At 30.0% G+C, this 24,296-nt stretch overlaps 2 protein-coding genes across 2 annotated transcripts; one reads left to right on the forward strand and one right to left on the reverse strand.

Annotated features, from left to right (window-relative positions):
- The first annotated feature begins 6,883 nt into the window (after nt 1-6,883).
- Nucleotides 6,884-8,824, forward strand: LOC133289225 (E3 ubiquitin-protein ligase RMA1H1-like). Its single transcript, XM_061487123.1, has 2 exons — nt 6,884-7,008; nt 7,908-8,824. Exon 2 carries the CDS (start codon nt 7,957-7,959, stop codon nt 8,674-8,676), a length of 720 nt encoding a protein of 239 aa, XP_061343107.1. The 5' UTR covers nt 6,884-7,008; nt 7,908-7,956; the 3' UTR covers nt 8,677-8,824.
- A 10,836-nt stretch (nt 8,825-19,660) lies between these two features.
- On the reverse strand, nt 19,661-24,123 carry LOC133289229 (uncharacterized; the record flags this gene model as incomplete). Its single annotated transcript, XM_061487128.1, has 6 exons — nt 19,661-19,732; nt 19,904-21,029; nt 21,197-21,530; nt 23,515-23,668; nt 23,769-23,834; nt 23,941-24,123. Coding segments are annotated over 6 exons (1,935 nt in total), but the record flags the coding sequence as incomplete, so codon positions are not given.
- Between the last annotated feature and the right edge of the window lie 173 nt (nt 24,124-24,296).

A 24,296-nucleotide genomic window follows, 5' to 3' on the forward strand; every position in this document is an offset into this window, starting at 1 on the left:
ATTTTCCAAGATACGGCCCGTAGTGCAAATTAGTAACCCAAAATCCATGAACAAATACCACAAATTATGTGGTTTTTCAGGAATCTGGTTTGTTGGATAAATTTTACATAATTTTTGTTACTCTTCTACTCTTGTTGCATCGTAGGCTATAGCTGGCAGTGTCAAATCCGATGAACAACGTGGGTTGCTGTTCTTGAGGATAACGTCGTCTGAGCTTATCAGGGAATAGCAAGCAAACCTTACCGCCGACCAGAATGTATTTTTGATGAGTTTTCTTTGATTTTCTCTACTTACCGTTCAGTTTCGAGCAGATCTGTAGTTAATGTTTTTGTGAATGTCGTTATGGTTCGTAGAAGATACATACAACATACACGCCAACTACAAACGAAAGCAATTGTTGACAGAGAGAGATGGATAACTATGTTCCGGTGAAAGAGCGAAACAGACGAGAGGAAATGTAGACGCCCAAGCTAATAACGACTCTGAAAATCAATTGAAAGAGAGAGATAGAGACCTGGACAAATAAACGGTAAAAAATTCAAAATTGAGGGTATTATTGTAAATTTATTACACATTCCTAGTAATATTAAATCATCAATCAAACATTGACACGGGAAAATTGATCCAATATTTTCAGTAAATTTTGGCCTACCAAACAACTTTTTGATTATTTTTCCGAAAAATTGTTATTCTCACCATTTTAAAGGGAATCAAGATCTCGGGGTAAAAAAAAATTCTCCTATATCAAACGCCCAGCTCTTTTGCATTTTCTCCTCCCAAACCAAAATAAAAAATAATGAACCTGGTTGTTATTCATGATTTAAAGAAAATTTCCGCGCATTATTCAGCGATGTTTATATTGATGTGTTCATCTAATTGTCGTTAGTCAGAATATACTATATCTTGTTAAGTTAATATTTTTTCGTAAGAATATTACAGAATTGCAGGAAGTCAAACGTACAATGTGCTGATTAGCAATGATGCTTCGAATATTCTAGAAATGCGAATGACATTGTTAAAGGGGTAAAACCAAACCATCTGATTTGATTTGCAATTCAACGCAACATCCAAAAAATTGTCATTATTTTTTAAAAAATTTATCCAAATATCGAGTGAACAGTATTTTTTACGAGACTACCACATGACGTAATTCGTTACGATTGATAGTAAATTATGTTCACCAATAATTTTGTGATATGAGGCATATTTTCGCAGAAAAAACTGACTAGACGAAGTTCGCTACTAGTGGTAGCGAGTTTGGTACACAATGTGGCCACGTGTCACGAAATTATAAGCGACGAAGTTTGATACCAGTTATAGCGAATTATATCTCATGGCAATCTGGTAAAAAATACTATTCTCATGTTATCAAAAAAAAAAAAAAAAAATACTATTCTCATGACATTTGGATAAATTTTTTGAAAAAAACACTTTAGTTCTTGTTCCCTATTCAATGGACTTGTTATAATTTTATTGTTATTTAGAAAATCTTTTGAGAGTTACACGTAAGATTCAATTTAATATGTCAATATTAAAAGCTGGCATAAAATCAAAGGAAATGTTTGTATTTTACCTTTTTATCATGTGGCTTCGTTTATGCTTACAAACATATATATATTACAAGAAAATAATAGTCTCATGTTGGAGATTATTATTTTATACCCTCGACACTTTGATAATTGTGTTACTATTTTATTTTAATTTTTAGTAATGGAATCCATATTTTTTATATTAACATAAGATATACTCTCCGTCTCTCCAACAAAAACCTTATATTATATATCTGTTTGTCTTTATCTTTTTGATATCAGTAGCGGTGTTTTTCTTGTTTCTTTTTATACTGGGAGACATTGACCTTCATTTTGAAGCATCAGATTCGAACGTCAAGAATAATAAAGCCATTAAAAGTAAAATAAATTTGATGCCCCTAACCTGGAAAGCACAAATTTTCAAAATTTTGCGTGTCCACTCGGACATGCGTCTGACACGCGGTAAACATTTAAAGATACTCGGTCAATTTTTCGACACGTTTTTTCGACACGAAGTCAATTTTTTTGGACACGCGGTCAACGTTCGTACATGCTCGGACACGTTTTTTTTAATCTTAATTTTATTTTATTAACTAAATATAAAAAAATAATTTATAAATTAATTTTTTTCTATTATAAAATTTGACATGAAAAATTAACAAAGTATAAAAAAATATTTTTATTTATATTTATGTTATGAAATTTAAATATTTGATTGGATATATGACTTCTATGTATTAGATATTAATTAATTATATTATATTTTATAAATTAATATTTTTATTTAATATCAAAACGTATCCTAACGTGTCGAAATATGACATTTTTTTAAAATTAACGTGTCAACGTGTCGTGTCATATCTCGTGTCCCGTGTCAGTGTCCATGCATCATAGCCCCGAACGATTATGTGTTAAAAAATTACAAGGGTATTAATGGAAGGAGATTTTGTAAGATAGACTTTGAATTTCTTGTATACATAATAAAAAAAGTGACACAATTTTCTATGGGTGAATAGGAGAAAGTTTCTTTTGCAGCAATATAAGAGTTGCATTTCTCTTAAAGGGGAAAATATTTAACGTCTTTTTGCCAACCACTTATTCAGTGATTCAGATCAATTAAAATCATGTATTTTTTGTGATATGTGTACGGAGGAGAGGGAATTTTTTTTTCATATGTCAGCCTGCCAATGAGAGGAGCACCTGCATCGGGTGCATAAAAAATGCGCTCCCTTAAGGAAATGTTTGGTAATTTTTTTTTGGGTTTGTTTTTTCTAAAGTTACTTTAGATAACTTTATCTAATGTTCATCAAAACGATGTCGTTTTGGGACGAAAATCATGGTATTTTTGTAATTTTAATTTATTTCAGGGTTATAATAGTCTTTATCATTTTAATTTTTTAATTTTTCAACCTCAAAACGACGTCGTTTCGATGAACATTAGACAAAGTTGTCTAAAATAACATCGGAAACTTTTTTTCCTTTTTTTTTATATTTTTTGAAATAATATACTGGAAAAGTAAATTTTTCAGAAATATTATTAAAAAATTATTTGATAGGCTAAAATATTCACAGAAATATTGGCCCAAATTTTTTGATTTTATATTTAATTGATTGTTAATAATTTTTAAAAATGTAGACTAATTTTTCAAACCCTTTTTTTAAGTTAGGGCTCCATTTGTTAATATCTAAGGGCGTTGCTTTTCTCTTGTTATTGAAGAAAATATTATTTTCCTGCAGACTCAAAGATCAAACGTTCCCACCACTTCAGAAATTTAAAAAATAAAAATAAACTCAACATAAACTTCCATGAGTCTACAGCAGAAGAGTTCAATTTTCATGTGTCATAAGAATTGCTTTCCCCAATATCTAATACTAAATTTCAGCGGTTGAGAGCTATTAAAAGTCCAACGCTAAGCTCCAAAATGATTTGACAATTCAACATGGTGGCAATTTCACAAAGTTGTTTTATAAAAAAAAATAAAAACTGTGTTGTAAACATTATCCAATTACAATTGATGACCACTAACCAAATAAATATTTGGCAGCAAAAATAATGTTGTAGTGAGAAGAAACCTATATATGATTTTACATAAATCTTAGTAATGAACTAAACAGACCATAAACATGAATTGGAATTTAATAATTGAGTAAAACTTGATTCATTCCTCATCGCAAATGAAAGAAAGAATATAATAAGATCATTAATGTTGGTGCAAAGAATAACAATATCTGCAGAAAGAAAAATATCTCAACGAAAAGCATTCTTGTAAAGAGAATTAATATAATTTGCAGTTACCAATTTGTTTTAACAAGACATAGTATTTCTGTCATGAAAATATTAAATCAAGATTATTTATATTTTATAAATTATGTAAAAAAAATTCACCTGCTGAAAATTTAAGGTATTATTTCATGAGATTTTTATTCATAATTTCAATTCTAGGAATCTTATTTTCCCATAAAATTTTAAAAAATTCTTGTACCAAATATGGGTAACTAAGACTTTGTTTGAATACTGTTCTACAAAATAGTTTTTTAGTTTTCAGAACAAAAAAATTAAAAAACTCGTTTGGTAAGATCTGTTTCATAAAAAATATTTTGAAAACTATAACTGTTTTTTTGTTTTTAAAATCAAATTTAGAGAACATGTCTGAGTTGTTTTTGTTTTCTGTTTTGATTTTTAACTTTCAAAAATAAATAAATATAGAAAACAACTGTTTCTATAACTATTTTTTTTTTTTTTTTGATAACAGTTTCTATAACTATTTTACAAAACAGTTTTAAGAACAAAAAAACCAGAACACAATCAAACAGAGCCTAAGATTCTCAATATCAATTTTCTGAAAATCTAAAATTTATTTCTTTACCAAACGATCCCTTGATGGAAACAAGCAATCATTACTACCAAAGTAAAATGGAATGTAACATTTTATCCACCATGTAATTTATTATGATTTTTTTTATATGGAAATTGAACATATAATCTAATACAAATTATCTAAATCCACCGTTAAATCAATCTTATTAGTTTTATGTCTAGAGTATCTCACTCAACTCTAAGGATTTTAATTTATTAATCATTTCAATCATATTAATTCAATTTGAAAACTATCATTCCATTGTTTCGGTTAGAAGTTAAAATAGTTTATAAATTGTTAACCAAACATTAAATTGTCTTACTTATTGAATCTTATTTTAAACTCGAGTTTAAAATAAGATCAATAATTTCTTCTAAAAAAAATTTAATAAATAAATATTCTAAACCAAATCTTAATAAGTAAGACAATTTAATGTTTTGATTTTTCTGATAATAATTTTATAACATTCAAAAAAAATAAATTAATATGAACATCTTTTTCCTCAGATCCTGAGAATGTCAACATGGCAGCACACTTCGCCGACTTTCGAACCCAAAAGAAGCAAATTGAAGATATTTCTGTTTGATTGGAGATAAATAGTCTCACATTGATTGGATGGGTAATTAATATGGCTTTTATAAGGTTTTGGGAACTCTCACCCTTAAAGCTAGCTTTTGAAGTGATGTATCTAAGGTTCTTTACATGATATCAGAGTCAATCTTCACTAGGTAAACCAAAGATTAGGCCTGTGCAATTTTCCACCCTTCTAGCTTAAAGGGCTCTTGCTTGAGGGGGCGTGTTGAGATAGATAGTCCCACATTGATTGGATGATAACTAATGTGACATTTATAAAACTTTTGGAAAGATGTATCACAAAGTTCTTTATAGTGTTTTAATTGATTTATAAAAATTGTTTAGTAGAATAAAAGAAGAAAGAACTTGTTTGATGACAATGTTTAAAATAATTTTAGAAATTGAAGAACAATAAAATCTGTTTGAAGAGAGTGGATGCTAAAGCAGTCTTCTTACTGCTCAGGTAGTGAGAGACACGAAATACTGTTCAAATTTCTATTGTTTTCAATTTTAACTTAATTATTACATTGCCATTTATGGAAAAACTGTTCTCCGTGTTTTTCCATATTTCAGAATCAAACATCTACGAGATATTCTCTAATTTTTATTTCAAAAACTAAAACACAGATATAGGCTCTGTTTGATTTCTATTTGGTAGAACAGTTTTCTTGTTTTAAGAATAAAAAAATAAAAAAACTTGTTTGTTAATTAGTGTTTTGTAAAAATAATTCTAAAAACAACATCTAATTTTAGTTTTTAAAACCAAATTTTCCTAACACCCTTATCATGTTTTGATTTTGTGTTTCACTTTTTTACTCCCAAAATAACAAAAACATGAAGAATAAGAGCTTCATTAATGACATGATGGTAATAATCTGAAAATAAAAAAGTAAAAGTTAATTTGTGCCATCTCATATAGATCCCAATTTCAAATTCCTGTAGCCACACGATATGTTCTTTTGCTTTTTGGCATTTGATATGATTGATAATTTTTGCTGTTTTTCTACTTTGAAACCACATTTTTTTTTTTAGTTACCCAACTCTAATTACTTCTTTGAGGTGAGTTGGCTCCCTCCGGTATCCCCACGAGCTTCGACTCTTTGAGCCGGCTATGGGACTAATCCGGAGTGCGGGAGAGCAGTGATGGCTAAAGGTTCTGCCCCCTCTCCAAGAATGCATTCAGCAGGAAACCACATTTTGAAAACAAATTTATCAAACAATTTTTTTTTGTTTTTTTAACTTTTAAAACTATTTTCAAAACAATGTTATCAAATGGATTTTTTTCATTTTTATTCTACAAAATAATTTTTAAAAATTACTTTGCAAAATAAATTTAAGAACAAAAAACTCAAAACACAATCAAAGGAGCCCTTTGAGTTTAAAGTTTTTAAAGTTATTTTAGATAATTTTATTTAATATTCACCTATACACACACAAAAATATGTACAACTCATTTTTGTTTTCTCTTTTCTTTTTATATAGCTCCATATAGACTTCATATTTTTTTTTATATGTATTTTACTGAACATTAAATAAATTTATCTAAAGTAAGGTTAAAAATTTTGAACCCATAGTTTTTAGATACGTTTCCATAGAATAAATATTATTTAAATTTTTAATTCTTCAAAACTAAAAAGCTGTTTTCTAAAACATAAATCAAACAGGGCCGATTTCATCTCTTAATGCTGGTAACAATGTTTGGCAATTGGCATAATGGAATTGCGAAGGCTTTAACTTTTGGTCTTTAATTTAAGTCTTTGTACGAATTTTTTATTGGATATAATTGCGAGACTGATATAATTAAATAATTTTTTTTCTTCTAACGATCTGAAGAATAGAAGCTCTGACATTATGAATAGAGTTTTATTTTATTTCATTGTATTTTGATCATAGTGACAGCAGATTCATTTGTAGTTTTGTACTGTATATAAATAAGGCCATAAATAAAGGCTCGCTACACCACTCTCTCTCTCTCTCTCTCTCTGTAGTAGAAACTTCTCTGCCTAAGGAGGATCATACACTCCTTTACTTATCCTCTCTCTCTCAGGGTATGTCTTCGAATTTTGTAGATCTTAGTAATTTATTTATTTTTTTACTTGGTTTTAAAATTTAAAATTTTAATTCTTTGAATTCATGTGGAAATCAATCACACAATTGGCCATTGTTCGCTGATTTATAAGTTTTTAAGGATATTAACTATTTTTTCATCTGTTATGTTTCTCATTGCTTTGTGCTTGTCATCTATTGCTGTTGACGATTGCATGCAAATCTCATGATCAAGCTTTTTTTTTTTTTTTTTTTTTTTTGGATATGAAAATTTGAGCAGTTCCAGGATTGGGATAGATCTGATTTTTTTTGAATATTTGACATGTACCATAAGAAGAACCTAGAAATTTCTTTAATTGGAATATTGTGGGCATCTTTGTGATACTCTTGGTTCAAATATTTAGCAAGAGATTATTGGGTTAAGAAGCTTAATCAATTTAATATGAATTCTAATGCAACTTTTTGGGTTTCAGATTAGATGTTTCACCTAACTCTGTCTTTCTTTTGAGTGATGGCAGTGAGTTGCCCCTGCTGTTAAGCTTGTGCATTCAAATTTTGATTTTGGAGTTTTGTACTCAAGTCATGTACCATAGCAGTTGCTGGTGCTAAGAGAGATGGAGAAAATGCATACTAGTTTATGCCCTGTATGGATAATAGCATCACATTCCATGAATGGCCCTTGATACCAAATAATTAGAGTGATAGGCTCCTCTTTTTTTCTCTATTGATGTTTTCTTTTCCTGCATTAGATTGGCTTGGTGAAATCTCAAGTTATTTCTACTTGATGTCCTATTGTTTGTTTCTTTTATCTTTGATTACATCTATGAACTTAATGCCCTCAAAACCTTTCTATGATTCTGTGTATTAAGCTGGTTTGGTGACTGGTCTGTTGTATATTCAGGGCTGAAGAAGCACCGGTGACTAAAGTTGCAAGAAGGGTTCCCTGATTCATGGCCTTTGAGCACTACTATTCCCAGGATTGGAAAACCATCCCAAATGCTGTGACTGAGACAGAAAATTCCAATGGTTGTTTTGATTGCAACATCTGCTTGGACTCTGCACATGAACCAGTAGTGACCCTCTGTGGCCACCTTTATTGTTGGCGTTGCATCTACAAGTGGCTCCATGTCCAAAGTGCTTCTCTTGCACCTGATGAACACCCTCAATGCCCTGTTTGCAAGGATGATATATCCCACACCACTATGGTTCCTCTTTATGGTCGAGGCCATTCCCCTGCTTGTAATGAGCATGATGGAAAGGCATCCCGTAGAGATACTTTTGTACCACCAAGACCACCTGCTTCAGGTGCTCAATCTCTGTTGGCAACATCATCTCAAAGTGGTCAGCAACTTCCATATCGCAATCCTTATCAGAGTCAACATTTCAACCCTTCTCTATACCAAGATGAGGATGACACATCACAAATGCTCAATCTTGGTGCAACCATGGCACCAGGATTCCCCAACCTTGTGGTTGGGATGTTTGGAGAGATGTTTTGTACAAGAGTCTTGGGCAACTCAGAAAATTTATATTCCTACCCGAATTCTTATCACATGATGGGAAGAAATAGCCCTAGGTTGAGAAGGCAAGAGATGCAGGCAGACAAATCATTGAACAGAATTTCAGTTTTTCTACTTTGTTGCTTTCTTCTGTGTCTTATCGTCTTCTAAGCAAGCATTGAGAGTATTATCTATTTCTCGGATGTACAATTTGTAGAGAAGGTCGTGTTTAAGCTTGAGAACGGAATAGATTAAGTGAGGTATTGTATGTTAGGCTAAAGAATTTCTGTTGTTCAACATTTATTACTCAATAATAAAATTTGCTTCCTGTTTGAAGGATTGGTTGGTGAGATGTTGAGGATTACAATGGTTATCCAATTCAAGGAATAAAAAAAATGCACTGGATGGTATTGATAATTCTGCAATGGATAAGATTTGCGTCTTGAAACAATGAGCTGTCAACTGTCAAGTAAACACCCCCACCCCCAAATCATCACAATGCATGTCGAACTTAAATTGCCTCAGCTTTGGCTTGTGGGTATGAAGTTAGGCAATGACAACTCAAGTATTTGGAAAAAGCTTTTTGGGGGTGGTGGTGGTCCTTTTGAAGTTTAACCTTGATGATGTTAAGATTTGGAAGTTCATTTTTTTTTGGTTTTATGCGGTGTTTTAAAATTCCACCCCGCCCCCCGAGTTGACCTGGGTCAACCCTGACCCCTCCCTTCTGAGGGTTAGGGTCACAAGTTGGATCCTATATGCATTTCAACCCCTCCGACCCCCAAAACCCGGCCGGGTTTTAGTGACTCCTGGGTCAGTGGGCAGAGGGGTCACTGCATGTTTTTTGTTTGTGTTTTTTTTTCATGAAACAACATCATTTTATTACAAAAATAAAATAAAAATACTTGCAAACCTAAATCTAATCGTTCTCTTCTCTCTCAGCGACCTAGTCGTCTTCAATCTTCACCTTGCTGCCGTGAATCTTCTATAAAATGTAAGAATTTTACCCATTTAAATGAAATCCATACGGTCGTCGATGGAAAACAAAAACCTATTCTTACTTCCTTTAAATTTTCCTTTACCAGGGACCTTCTCAAAAGAGGTAGTACCGGGTTAGCGTAGTGACCCTATTAGAATATGAGTTTTGTGCTTTGGTATATTGATACTTTAATTAGGTTGTGTAATATTGACTTGTGGTCGTAATTGGTGAATTATGTAAGTATATTTTGAATCTTTGATGATAGGTGATTTATTTTTTAATATTTCATATATGATATATATATATATATATATATATATATATATATATATATATATATATATATATTTATATTTTTTTAATATATAAAACCGGGTCAGCGTAGTGACCCCTTAACCTCCCCGATTGAACCCGTGACCTCATGACCCCTGACCTCGGCCGAGTCGATGGCCGAGCCGGGTTTTTAAACACTAATTTTATGATTGTGCAAGGGATGTCTGTGTAGGGTGAATTTTGAATCTTACTGACCGTTAATCAGAAAACTAATTTAAATTTTGATGAAAGCCCTCATTTTGAAATATATTGTGATTTCTTTTAGGGTTTTATAATTTCCATTTAACATGAGAATTCAAATTTTCCTACACACTCTTCGATTTCCGTGCTGACATGGGTCCTACATATAATTTTTTCTAACATCTGGATCCCACATGTTTTTTATCTCTACAACATGAAAATTGAATTCTCATTTAACATGAGAAAATCAAATCCCTTTCTTTTATAGCAAAAGTTAAATCTAATATGTCATAAAGCTTTTTTCTTGAGTGATTCTTCTTCTTTATTTATTTTTTCTTTTTAATGATGTAGTCGTTTTTTAAAAGTACCTTGTAGTGGAAATGCTTTTTAAAATTGTTGTAATGAAAATATAAAAAATATTTACAAAAAGGAAAGAGTTTTTAAAGTTTAATTGATATCGCTTTGAAATTTAAAGTCTTATTAATTTAATAGTACAATATATAATGTTATTCTAAGTACTTAAACTAATTTTATTATAAATTTTGTCAAAATCAAGATTAAAACACAACCACCATGTGTTTTTAAAAATCCCAAGACTCGTTTCCTCTCAAATGTATTCATCACATAATACAAAAAGACCATAACTTACACAATTAATCAAAGACATAGAATAATTATAGGGTTCTCATGGAGACAAGTCAATCACTCTCAAGTCTAGAGCCATATGAAATCAGTATTTTTTTTATTTTTTATAATTCCCCAGACGAGGCAACAACTATATATTCTCTCAAGTATACGAAGAGCACCAAGCCGACTAGTGGAGAAAGAGGTTATTTGAATTTGGAACAATAACTTGACACTCAAATGATAAAACCATATGCAGATCCCTACAAAAGTGATCAAGGAATTATACTCGTGGAATGACACAAACTCTGAAAGAACGGGATCTGGATCCTTTAATGTGAAAATTCACATGATCATGTTATGTGAGAATCATAACCATACAAAGGTGGGTCAATGGTAAAAAGGGAAGAGAAAAAAAAATGATAAAATAAGTAGTTACAAAATCATAACCGTTGATTTATCTTTGTATGGTTATGATCTTTCCACATGATCATATCATGTTTTTTTGACACATTAGAAGATCCATTTCCGAAAGGACGTTACCACTATTTAAGCTCTTTTAAAAAAAGAAGAATTTCGTAGGTTGTCAAATACTGCTACCTGTAATATTAAGACTTATTCAGAGAATTGATACTAATCTTTTTAGCAAAAAGACCAAACGAGAATATTGAAACCAAACCAAAAGTAATTATTAAAGAAGATCAATATTAAATAATATCACAAAAGTTCTATTTCCTATCAAATGATGGTAGTTGATTGATGACACCAAATGGAATTTTAATATTGCTCTCAAGTATTATTTTTAGCAGGAGTTTTAAAGTCTTAATACCAAAATCTGTCTCGAATTAGATTAATTGCGAATTTGATTGAAATATCTGAAAAAAAAAAATCTATCTCCTTAAATGACATAATGATACAAGTCTTAAAAGTAATTATCTGATTTCTCTAAGCCAAAACAAAATTTAGAGAATAAAATAAAATGATTACAACTACTCAAAAAGATTTTAAGACAATGACTTTTTGATAAATCATATGACATTAAATACTATTAAAAAGTCAGGGATAGATCCACGCAGACAGGGATATTTCGTAGGAAATAAGTTATCTGTAACGTACTCTTTTAATACAAAAATTGTCTAAACTGATGGTTAGTGGTCCAGAGAGAAGCGTGTCAGGCAGGGCATTAATATCTTTTTGTTTTCTTATGTTAATTTATTTTTTGCTTTTGCTTTTATGGGCTAATCGCTACAGACACATATCATTGAGCTTGAGAGTACAGAGACTACAGTTATGCACATGAATGTGCACTCCGAATTCAAGACAAGGAATATTTTTCCTCTTGCCTGTTCACTTTCCTGTTTTCCTCATTTCTTAAAAAAACTATTGTCAATGTCTTCATCTCATAATTGATTGCAACCATTCATGCAAATCTTCAAGTTGTCAACTTCAATACAGCTACATTATTCTCAGTTCCCATTGTTTCTTAATCAATCTGAAACAATACAATATTTCTTTGTCCTTTTTTTTCTTATAATAATTTCCTTGTCCTTTATCGATGCACCAATCCAAAAAAAGCAAAAAAATTGGAAAAATAAAAATATAGGTTTAAATGGAATTTTTTTTTTACTTTTTTTTTAAAAATAAATATATTCAAGTGGATACATTCAAAAAAAAATACTCTCTTTTCTTCTCAAGATGTTCATTCATTTACTTACATAAAACCGGAATAAAATTGTATAATACCTTATCGCATATGTTCACCTATTATTTCAACTTTTTTCTTTAAAAAAGAAACCCTAAGCTCTCAAGATAAGCTTTTTTTAGGATATATATGTCAGCTTTTTAGAATTTTCATATTTATATTTCAGTTTAATCCTTATTCTAAATTTATATTAAACAATTTTACTCTTTACCCTAACAATCCTTATAATAATAAATTATTTCATCATCCCTCCTTCAAAACCCTGAGAACAATAATCACCAAATAACTTTTAGCATTTTTTTTTAATTTTTTTTTAACTTTTAGCTTATAAATAATTTTTAGATTAAAAAAAACGTTTGCCAAACAAACTCTAAGCCTAATTTATATTTAATTGCTCTTTTTCCTTATTCTATTATAGTAAATGCATGATGTTTACCCCAAAAAAAATGCATGATTTTGGTCTTTCAATATTTTTTTCTTGAATTTCAATTTTGATTTTTTTAAATTGCTAGTTCAAGTATTTTTTTTAGATTCTCTTTCACCTAAAAAACCTAAAATTTTATTTTCTACTCAAAATCTCCACATTCTCAATTGATTAAACTGTTTTGAAATCCTCCTCTACTAAAAATTCACCAATCAAAACATAGATTTGAATAAAAAAGAGACAAATTTAGAATTTTTCCCTCTTCAATACCCTAACCTTATTTCTTACATAATGCTTCCAATTTCATCAAAATTATACAGAAATTCAAGGTTGTTGAATCGCAATATGTATAGTATATTGTTTGGCCAGTTTGTTGCGTCATGTATCGTGAGTTGTGTTAAATCATAAAAAATAATTTAAAAATATATAATATAATTAATATTATATAAATCCAAATTTCAAAAGGAATCCAATAAGCAAAATGCATAAGTAACTAAAGTACAAATCAGTTATTCTCCTACTCATCAATCATCAAGACTAATATTATTACTATCAACTTCTATTAGTGACTTTTTTTTTTGGTAAAAAGCTTCTATTAGTGACTTTTCGACTTCATAAGGTTAAAACAAAATCAATAAAGATATTTTGAAAAGGCACTTTTTGCTCTATTTACTCAACCTTTTGTTGCTTTAATTTGAATAAGTTTTTTTATTGATTTATTTTTTATTTTGAAGATTGAAGAAATTTAAAATATTTATTAATACAGATTTTTCAGATTGATTTTTAAGTTTAAATCACAAATTAAATGTTTATTTTATTTTCATTATTAATAATGATATTTTTTATTTTTTTAAATTTAAATCACAAATCATTTTTTTATATTAAAAATTACAAATTTTGGGGCATATTATACACGATATGTATCGTATCGTACGATGCAGTATCGCATTGTGACTATCATCCGATACAACTCCCTTTCCGATACACCCCCTCGATAGGTATCGCCGAGCTTGTGAATTGTAATGCACGGATGCTTGCAGATCTCCACAAGCTAACATAAGACTTTTCAGCGTGCTTGACTTAGAGCAATTCTGGATGAGTGATCTCTTGGGAAGTTTATCAAGAAGTGTGTGAGTGAGGACAAAGCACGTTGAAAAGTCTTGTGTTGATTTGTGGGGATAGTCATTAATCTTGCAAGTGGTTGAGCGTTACAAGTGGTATCAGAGAAGGGTCTCTTTACCAGTACGGTGAAGTTCGAGGACGAACCAAGCGGAAGTTGGTGGGCATAGACCAAGAGAAAGCTGGTGGGCATGTAACATCTCGGGAGCTGACGAGGGCATGGAGTGATAGCCAGTGCAAAAGAGATGAGGCACAGACAACGAACGACTTTTGGCACGCTTCCAACTAGATGTGTGTACGAATAAATCGAATCAACACCTGAACTAGAGGGATCCAAAGACTATGCAAGTATGAGACTGTACAATTGAGGACAGCTTAAAGAAAATAATATGTATTACTTATACTAATAAGAATGCATTTACTTTTCGATAGCCCATAACTTAAGAATTTCATAATTAAGCGTGCTTGACTTGGAGCAATTCTGATATGAGTAACCTACTGAGTAGTTTCCCTGGAAGTGTTTGAGTGAGAACAAAATATGCTGAAAATCTTGTGTTGGTTTGTGGGAATAATCATTAATCCTACAAGCGGTCGGGCTTTACAAGTAAATGTAATAATAATAATAATAATAATAATAATAATAATAATAAGGATATATATAAAAAACAATATTTATATTAAGAAAATAATAATATTAAAAATAGAATAAAAATAAAGGAATATTAGAACATCAAAATAATTAAAAAATATAATTTAGAAAAAAATGTGGGCAAGGAGGATTCACGAGGAACACCCCCTCCAAGCCAAAGTCAGATTATGATTTTGAACTTCGATATCATCAAGAAAAGCAAATGTGATAGCCCAGTATCTTAATAACTTCATAATTAGATGTGCTTGACTTAGAGCAATTCTGGGATAGGTGACCTTTTGAAAAGTTTCTGAGAGAATGTGCAAGTGAGAACAAAGCACACTGAAAAATCTTGTGTCGATTTATGGGACCAATCATTGATACTACAAGTGACTAAGCTTTACATGAATTGTATCGTATCGTGTGGTACATATAACTATGCACAAATTTCATATCATGAATCATTCACATAATTTCTTTTAAAAAAATTCATAACAAATCCCCCGATTATCCGAGTAGGAAAATAAAATTTGGAGGTTTCAAGTAGAGAGTCCAAAATTGAATTTGAGCAAAAATTTATTGAGAGCCCAACATGTCATATTAAACATAATAGAAGGGCTAAAAATTTAATTGAACCTTTAATTTTTGACGTTTTTCAAAATGTTTTTTAATAAACTTACAAGTTTTTAAGCTAAATTTTTTGTTTTCTTTCTAATATGTTCTCAAAATAATTAATTTTAAATGTTTCTTCTTACGTTATAATTTTATATCTTTCTCCTTGAGTTTCAGCTGTTTATTTTCTTAAATAAATTCATTTCAACATTTTATTTTTTCATTAAATTTTACTCTCTCTTTTTCTTAAATTTTGAGTGTTATACTCCTATATGAATAATTATTTACTGAGTGACTTAGTCTTTTAATCTACTTTTCTTTAAAAATTAATATATGTCATTCTTAAATTCTCTTCTATTTAATTTTGAATTCAAATTGTTTTAAATTAATTATGTATATTTCCTTTATAATTTTAAATTTTTTTCTTTTAATTTACATTTTTTAATTCTACCTGAATAATTATGCATATACATTTTATAACTTTTAATATTTTTGTATTTTATACTTTTTAAATCATACTTTTTTTTGCTTTTTTTTTGTTTTTTAGTAAAAGGAGAAATAATATTTCGCCCTGTGCTCACCACACAGCTCCGCAATCATACTTAAATTTAAAACGCCTCAAATACTTGATAGTTGACTTAAATTGATAGCTTATCCATATAAAATATAAAGATACGTTGTTTGTTAATTTTTATATATCCAACTGTTAATCTAGTCTAGCCCAGGTCTATGCCCACCAAGCTGATAGGCTTTATCTGTTTGCGACTAGCCCTTCCCAAACCAACTTAACTTTAGCCCATTATTGTGGGTCAGCCCATGGCCAAGAGCAATCCAAGATTTTAGCTTCAGTTACAAATAAATGTTATTGCAACAAGTTTTCAGCCATTCATTAATGGAATTTGCATTTGTCATTTAACATGACACAATAAATTTTTCTACACACATAACATTTTGTGGGACCCACACTTTTTGAAGAAAAAAGAAAAAAGAAAAATAAATTACGGCTCGCAAAACGAATCTCTATAACATTACACAATCATTTTTCCTACAACATTACTCTTATAAAACCCTTCATTCATATCCTAGTTGAATTTAATGGGAATGCCATACTCAAATAAATTCCTGTCTCATTAAAGTATGTATAATAGGAGGAAAAAAAGTTTTGTAGTGCCTGGTTTTTCATAATTGACTACATATATATTAACAAGGTGTAAAGGATATCACAAGGTTCAATTACAGTACACTAGGACAGGACATCTCTTTGGAAATATAGAAAAGAACCATGTAAAAGTTCTAGATGTTCCTGGTTGATTTGATCGACACGGGGAAGCAGATCCATCGATTTAACAATCCAAAACAGCGAAATTTCTAATCCACTACCATATTACCTATGCCCGTCCAATAAAAACACAACACCTATACTGATATACTTCCTAAAAGAGAAAACAAAAAACTATACTTATGCATACATAGTTTGTAATTTTACTTTGAACGGGAATAGTACAAAGTACTGAGTGCGACGGTAGTACCAAATGTATTTTCCAAAAACAGCTTTAGTAGCTACAATGGCATTCGGATAGTGTAAGAAAAACATGCACAAGAAGTAATAACTATGGCTTTAAATTGTAATATCTGATTTCCATTAAGAATGCTACAATACATTTGTAATCTCTCTTGAAAATTATAAATGGAAACTCAATCGTCGATACAGACCTTCCTTGTGGTCCAGTAGCTTTTAAAAAATTGAAACTATTCAACAAAGACACTAATCTTGGTTTCCAGCCTGATGGTGTTTTTCTCTATACAACATTTGACAAAAACAACAAAGGGAATATATTTCTTTCGTTGAATGAAACAATGATACATGCAAAACTTGTTCAATATCATTGCCGTCTAACATTGTCCCTCTGTCATTGGATTTCAGTTTTTGCTGCCAATCATATAGAAAGAAAGATTTCCTTGACTTGCACAAGGATTGAGTAAATGACGTAGGTCAGAGACTTGTTAAGACATTTCAATTTCAAACTTTATTATTTCAAAATATTCTATTATTTCAAAAGTTTACTATTGTTCAGCAAAATACATATAAAAAAAGTGTGTGCGGTCCATATGAAAAAAAGAGAAAGAAAAAGAAAATTTGATTTCCATATACTTTTATGAATGTATTTTGATAAACATTAAGTAAAATTATTTAAAGTAACTTTAAAAATTTTAAACCTATTTTCAATTGGTTCTTCATATTTTTTTTAAAAAAGTAAGGGGGTGTATTGGATTAGGATTTTAAAAGACTTTTTTGAGCTAAAAAATCTTAAAGATTTTAAAAGACTATTTAGAATTGGAGAGACTTTAAAGAATTTTTTAAAAGACTTTTTTTAAATCAAGATTTCGTAAGATTTGATTTTAAAGGATTTTAATAGAATTTATAAGATTTGAAAGAACAATATGTATTTATAAGATTTTAAAAAATCATATGAATTTTTAACAAACATTCAAAATTACAAGATTCAATAAAAAAGAAAAAGGTTATACTTACAACCTTTTTTTATTTACAACCATATCTTAACCCTTGATTTCCGTCAATCAACGGTTATCATTCATTGCAAATTAAATATTAATTAATGAGTTTGATTTGAGAAAATAATAATCGTTGATTGACGAAAATCAATGGTTAAGATATGGCTATAAAATGTTATAAACAAAAATAAGTTGTAAGTATAATCTTTCCCATAAAAAATAACAAAGAAATGCAAAAAAAGTAAAACCTAATATAATTTTTTCAATCAGTAAAACATAATATAATTTTTAACAAACATTAAAAATTACTAAACAACAGCTTTTCACATATCTAATGGGTTGAAAATTATCGTCTTCATTTGGTATCAAAGCTATGCATATATGATTATAAGATCCAATTTTTTTAATTATAAAAATAATTCTAAATTTGCATATAGAACCTAAAGTTCATGATAAAATTTGGTTTGGAATTTTTTGCAATTGATCTTGAAAACCTTGGGGTTTTTTGTTTTACGTGTTGAGAGTTTTCTAACCATATATCATATGCATATTTTCATTGAATATTCTAAGAAAATTTCGAATTTGAAATTTTGGGTTTAATTACATGAAAGTTTAGAAAATTTCTCAAATTTTTTTCAATTGATACATTGAAACCTTAAATTGCCTTCGGGTTTTTGAGAAACAAGCTTTTAGTTATCTATTGACACAAAACAAAATTGAAATTGTTTCCTATAATGAAAGAATTTCGTTCATGAATGTATTGTTACGAAATATAGTATTCATATTATCAAAGTTTCAATATTGATATTGTTTCATTGATGTAAAACGAAAATTGGTTGTTATTTTTTCACTGTTTTATGTTGTTTTTAATACAAAAATCACGCATTTTTGTGCCAAGAGAAACCGCGACCCATAACTTGAAAAATCGCTTTTTAAACTTCCAAAATTTCTAAAAAATGGCTAAAAAATATGTTATTTTTTAGATAGATTATATTAAAATCTCGTTGGTTCGTTGTTTCTGGGTTGTTTTGTGATGAAAATCGCTAAAAAATATGCTTTTTTTGTAGTTTTGACGAAGCTCCCATTGTGAAACCCAATTTCAAGCAATGTCAACCGGCCAAATGAAGAAGAAAACACTGCAATAGAAGAATCTCAAGAAATCATAGAGGTTAGGGTGAGATCAAGAAATCATAGGGGTTAGGGTGAGATTGTGGGAGAGACATCCTATTTATATTTTTCTCTAAAAAGTCTCACGAAATCCACACCAATAAAAAATCTATTAAAATCGTCGGATTTTTGAATACCACGAGATTGTGATTCCATTGTTTAAAATCCTGATTGAATACCAACGGATTTGGACAGATTCTAAAATAATCCTTTAAAATCCTAATCGAATATCACATGACTTTTTTCAATCCATTAAAATCCTAATCGAATACCAACAGATTTTTTTGTCCAAAAATAATCCATTAAAATCCTTTGAAATTTCAATCCAATACACCGATAAATTATGCACATCCATTCAACTTCAAATGGAAAGCATCCAAAGATTCCTAATTTTTCAGGCCCAAGTAAACCAAGCAAAAATCCTGTGTATGTCAAAAGAAAAAAATAAATAAAAGCGGGTGAAAAAAGTTTCTGTTTAGAAAGTAAAACTAGTTGATTTCCCGTGCGATGCACAGAGAAAAAAAAATCGGTTTGTTTGTCCCGTAAACGAATTAATAAGAAAATCGGTTTGTTCGTATGACATAAACGTGTAACTTTTAAGGTAGGAACAAAAAAAAGAATATAATAATTTAAACACAGTAAATTCCATGGTTGACAACAAAATCTCCATTAAAAAAATATAAATGTCATGTTGACAGCAATATAATAAGAAATATGCCCAACCGATACTCACAACAGTTGTAAAATATCGTCCGCCATGCACTATTGGTATTTGCTGTTGTTCGAAATGAATCATAAACAATATATAAACAATATTTGGAAAAGAAAAAAATATTGAAGGGAATTATATAGTTTAGGCAGATGAATAATTCAGAATTACAATGAAAAACCTTTGACTCTGAAAAATGACAAGGGAATAATATACTGATTGTGCCTCGAATACTGAATCTGCATAACAATAAAAAATTAGCAGAAAAATAGGCATAACAACTAAAGGAAATCAACAAAGAAGATTAAAAAATATTTTCTGATAAAAAATTGAGATCTTACCTGATACCAAACAACAATGTTATCTCTTTGTAGAAATAACCAAGTATACTACACTAATATTTGAAATACTTCCTTGTAGACGATGTTAAAGGTAGTATTTGTAACGCAACCATTTTCATCAAGTATCAGCATCTTCAATCCATGTCTGCTCTTTACTCTAGATAGTGCCACATATAATTGCCCATGAGTGAAGACAGACCTAGGAAGATAAATGCCAACATGAGACAGCGACTGTCCTTGACTTTTGTTGATAGTCATCGCAAACGAAACTACCAAGGGGAATTGTCTTCTTTGAAAGTTTACTGGAAATGTATGACCCGATGGGCTGATCGTCATTCTAGGGATTAACACAGTATCTCCTATATTGTTTCTTGTAAGAACAATTGCCTCAACAACATGATTCCCCAACTTTGTAATAAGTAATCTCGTACCGTTGCATAAACCTCTTGATTGATCAATATTTCTCAATAGCATCACCGATACTTTAACCTTCAAAGTTAATTTATGATCAGGAATCCCCGAACATGAGAATGTATTTAAGATATCAGGGGAGATTTCGTCATCCTCAAGAGATGAATTACCGTCTTGTTTCAAAACCTTATCTGAACTCAATAATGTCCTTTCTTCACCCGGAATCACAGCCATTAGGTGCTCGTTTAACATGGCAACATCGGACAATTTAGGAGTCAGAAGAGCACGTTCTTTAAAGAAAGTAGGATCTAATATATTATCCATCAAATTCGGGTAAACAAAATCAACAATATCTGAAATTGGGTCTTCTGAACCTTTGATCAACAATTCATCTGGAATTGTTATAATAGATTCTCCATCAACATCATCTCCAAGATCACCATCTCCTATTTTAAGCAGCCACTCAGAAAATTCTTTTATTTCCAACAAATTATTAGTGCTACTTCCAGAATTGAGACACATGTTCTTGGTCAAAGATAACAGATGATAATGGGACCATAGATAGGAAGAATTGATGGTTGCATGAACTATATCTTGTCTACTGCCATTTGGAATGTCAGGTAATATTTGCCGAAAGTCACCTCCTAGAACGACAACTTTTCCACCAAAGGGCATATCAACACAGCTAAGAACATCTCTAAGTGTTCTATCAAGAGCCTCAAAGCAAAATTTGTGTACCATCGGTGCTTCATCCCAAATGATAACTTTGTTTTTGACAACAACTCTGCCAAAGTAGAATTTTGTTTTATATTACATGTTGAATCTTCGGTGATCTGTATAGGAATACGAAATCTAGAATGTGCCGTACGTCCTCCAGGAAGAAGAAGTGAAGCAATTTCGCTAGAAGCAACATTAAGCACTATTTCAGCTCGAGATCGAACAAATGCTCACAGGGTGTTCCAAATAAATGTTTTTCCAGTCCTACCAAAGCTGTACAGGAAAAAAAATCCTCCTTTACCTGCCGAAACAACTGAAATTATTTTGTCATAAACAACCCTTTGCTCGTCAGTGAGTGAATTCAGTAGTCTGTCATGCTCTTCTTTCAAAGAGAAACTGTCATACAACAATTTATCCATCACCAATCTATTCTGCATATCCAATAAAGATTCACCCAAGATGCTCGGCATGGATGGGTAATCAGAAAGGCATTTACCGTTGCTTTGCAACACCTTATCGATTTCTGCCAGGGTTATGTTTTTTATAAAATCCTCTGTAAGCAAAGCATCTGGAAAAAATTGAAAAATACAAAAAAAAGGATTAACAAAGACAAAGTTGGTGAGGAAAAAATTTAATTATTCGATTTAAAGATTAAAATTTGATTTTTAAAAGAATTTCTTTTCCCACCATCCATATTTAAATTCAAAATTTTAAACCATTTCAAATTTTGAATTTCAGATCAGACGACCAATTCCAACATAAAAAGCAATTAAAACACTTGATTATCCAATTAAAATTTCAAATTTCAAAATCATATTTATTAATTAATTATTCTTTTATATCTGTCACCACAAGCGGTCATTTAATTATTCAATTTAAAAATAAAAATTCAATTTTAAAAAAAAATTCTTTTCCCACCATCCATATTTAAATTCAAAATTTTAAACCATTTCAAATTTCGAATTTCAGATCAGACGACCAATTCCAACATAAAAAGCAATTAAAACACCTGATTATCTAATTTATTTTGTCTTTCAGCTCTCTTGATTCTTGATTGTTATAATATTTGAATCAAATATACAACAAAGATAATGTCTTTGTTATATCATTGTTGTGTATATATTATTTAAAAAATAACCATAACAAAATTGTGAATTGAATGACAATCAGGTCTTCAACAATTGTGAAATTTGTCTTTATTTCTAATGATCTCCATGAATAGAGATCGTGAATGCATGTCCGTGAAAAGATTTTTCTTTTTATTGAATTTAAAATTTCGAATTTCAGATTGTGCAAAATAAATACATAATTTCGAAATTTAATTGATAAACCATTTAAAATTTTGAATTTCAGATGAGATGACCAATTTCAACATAAAAAGCAATTAAAAAAGCTGTTTTCTTTTTGGATACCAATGTGATGGGCAGTGGGACATTAAATACCTTGACTGCTACCACAAATGGTCATTAAATTATTCGATTTAAAGATTAAAATTCTATTTTTAAAAGATATTCTTTTCCCACCATCCATATTTAAATTAAAATTTTTAAACCATTTCAAATTTCGAATTTCAGATCAGACAACCAATTCCAACATAAAAAACAATTAAAACACCTGATTATCCAATTAAAATCTTGAATTTCAAAACCATATTTATTAATTAATTATTCTTTTGTTACCAAAAAAAAAATTAATTATTCTTTTATGTCTGCTACCACAAATGGTCGTTTAATTATTCGATTTAAAAATAAAAATTTGATTTTTAAAAGAAATTATTTTCCAACCATCCATATTTAAATTCAAAATTTTAAACCATTTCAAATTTCGAATTTTAGATCAGATGACCAATTTCAACATAAAAAGCAATTAAAACAGCTGATTTCTTTTTGGATACCAATGTGATGGGCAGTGGGACATTCAATGCCTTGTTTGCCACCACAAATGGTGGTTAAATTATTTGATTTAAAAAATAAAAATTCGATTTTTAAAAGAAATTTTTTTCCCACCATCCATATTTAAATTCAAAATTTTAAACCATTTCAAATTTCGAATTTTAGATCAGATGACGCATTCCAACATAAAAAGCAATTAAATCAACTGATTATACAATTAAAATTTCGAATTTTGAAACTTATTAAACAACTGATTATCCAATTACCGGATTAACCACATATTTATCATTGCAATAATACAATTGAAAATATTGTGGAAAATAACTAATGACAAACAGATAAACTTGTATTCGAGAATGTGCACAAACATTACTTTGTCTACAGGAACGCTTCTATTTGAAGTTAAACACGGAGGAAGTGATTACCAAAACACAGCAATAAAAAACTACAATTATATTGTTCAATCCCAAACAATCTCCAAAACAAAAAACTTTCAAGTGACGTTGTTCCAGCTTCCAAGTGACATTGTTCCAGCTACGCGTCTTTCAGAACAGCATCAAATCTAAACAGAAACAAAAAAATAACGACGTATTAACAGACACATCACACTCACGATTATAAAAAAAAAGCTACACAAAGAAAAAAATAATGGGTAAGTACTCAACTCTTTCTCTAGCTTAATCTTCTTAGGAGGACAGACAACTGATGAATTAAAATCGTCTTGAAGGGGATCATACGGATTCATTAACGGCGTCAGCATTGATAGCGAAATATCACCAACGTCTGCACTATCACACGTCTGACTTTCCACATCCTTGTCAGAAACAAATATTGTTTGAAATTAACTTATGTTTTTCAATAAAATTGCATGCAACATTTTTTTGATTAATTCATAAGCAATAATTTCGAGATACCGTAGCTCTTTCCGGTTCTGCTGATGCAACGACACTGTCGCAAGCCTTGTCAAATAATCCTTCATCCTGCATTTAAAACAAATATTTTGAAAAAAATCAAATCCATTGAAACGCAGAATGAGAACAGCAAAACCTAAATAGAAATAATAATGTTAATAAAAAAATAACTCACATTCTTATCCACAACAGTCTTAAGGAAGGATGTGATTACAGATTCGCTTATACATACTTTAGAAATCTGATACCTAGGCTCACTGTATGAGTCCAAATTATTTTTTTTCACATTCACTTTAAACAACATGGATTTATCAATAAGAACATTAAGTTCCTTAGGATAGTGCTCGAAATCATCACCCTGCAAAAAAAATATTAATGAATTTTAATAAGAACTTTAATGAATAAAAAAATGAGTGAAATAAGAACACAAACCCTTTTGAAATGCTGCTCACGTAAATCCGCAGCACTCATGCCCAACAAAGCAACACAGTCTCTATCAAATAGAATGAAAGATGCAAAATCAGTGTGATC

The sequence above is a fragment of the Gastrolobium bilobum genome, unplaced genomic scaffold (genome assembly GCF_033153095.1).
Source record: "Gastrolobium bilobum isolate Gb01-03AN ecotype WA unplaced genomic scaffold, APGP_CSIRO_Gbil_v1 utg45761, whole genome shotgun sequence".
Lineage (NCBI taxonomy): Eukaryota > Viridiplantae > Streptophyta > Magnoliopsida > Fabales > Fabaceae > Gastrolobium > Gastrolobium bilobum.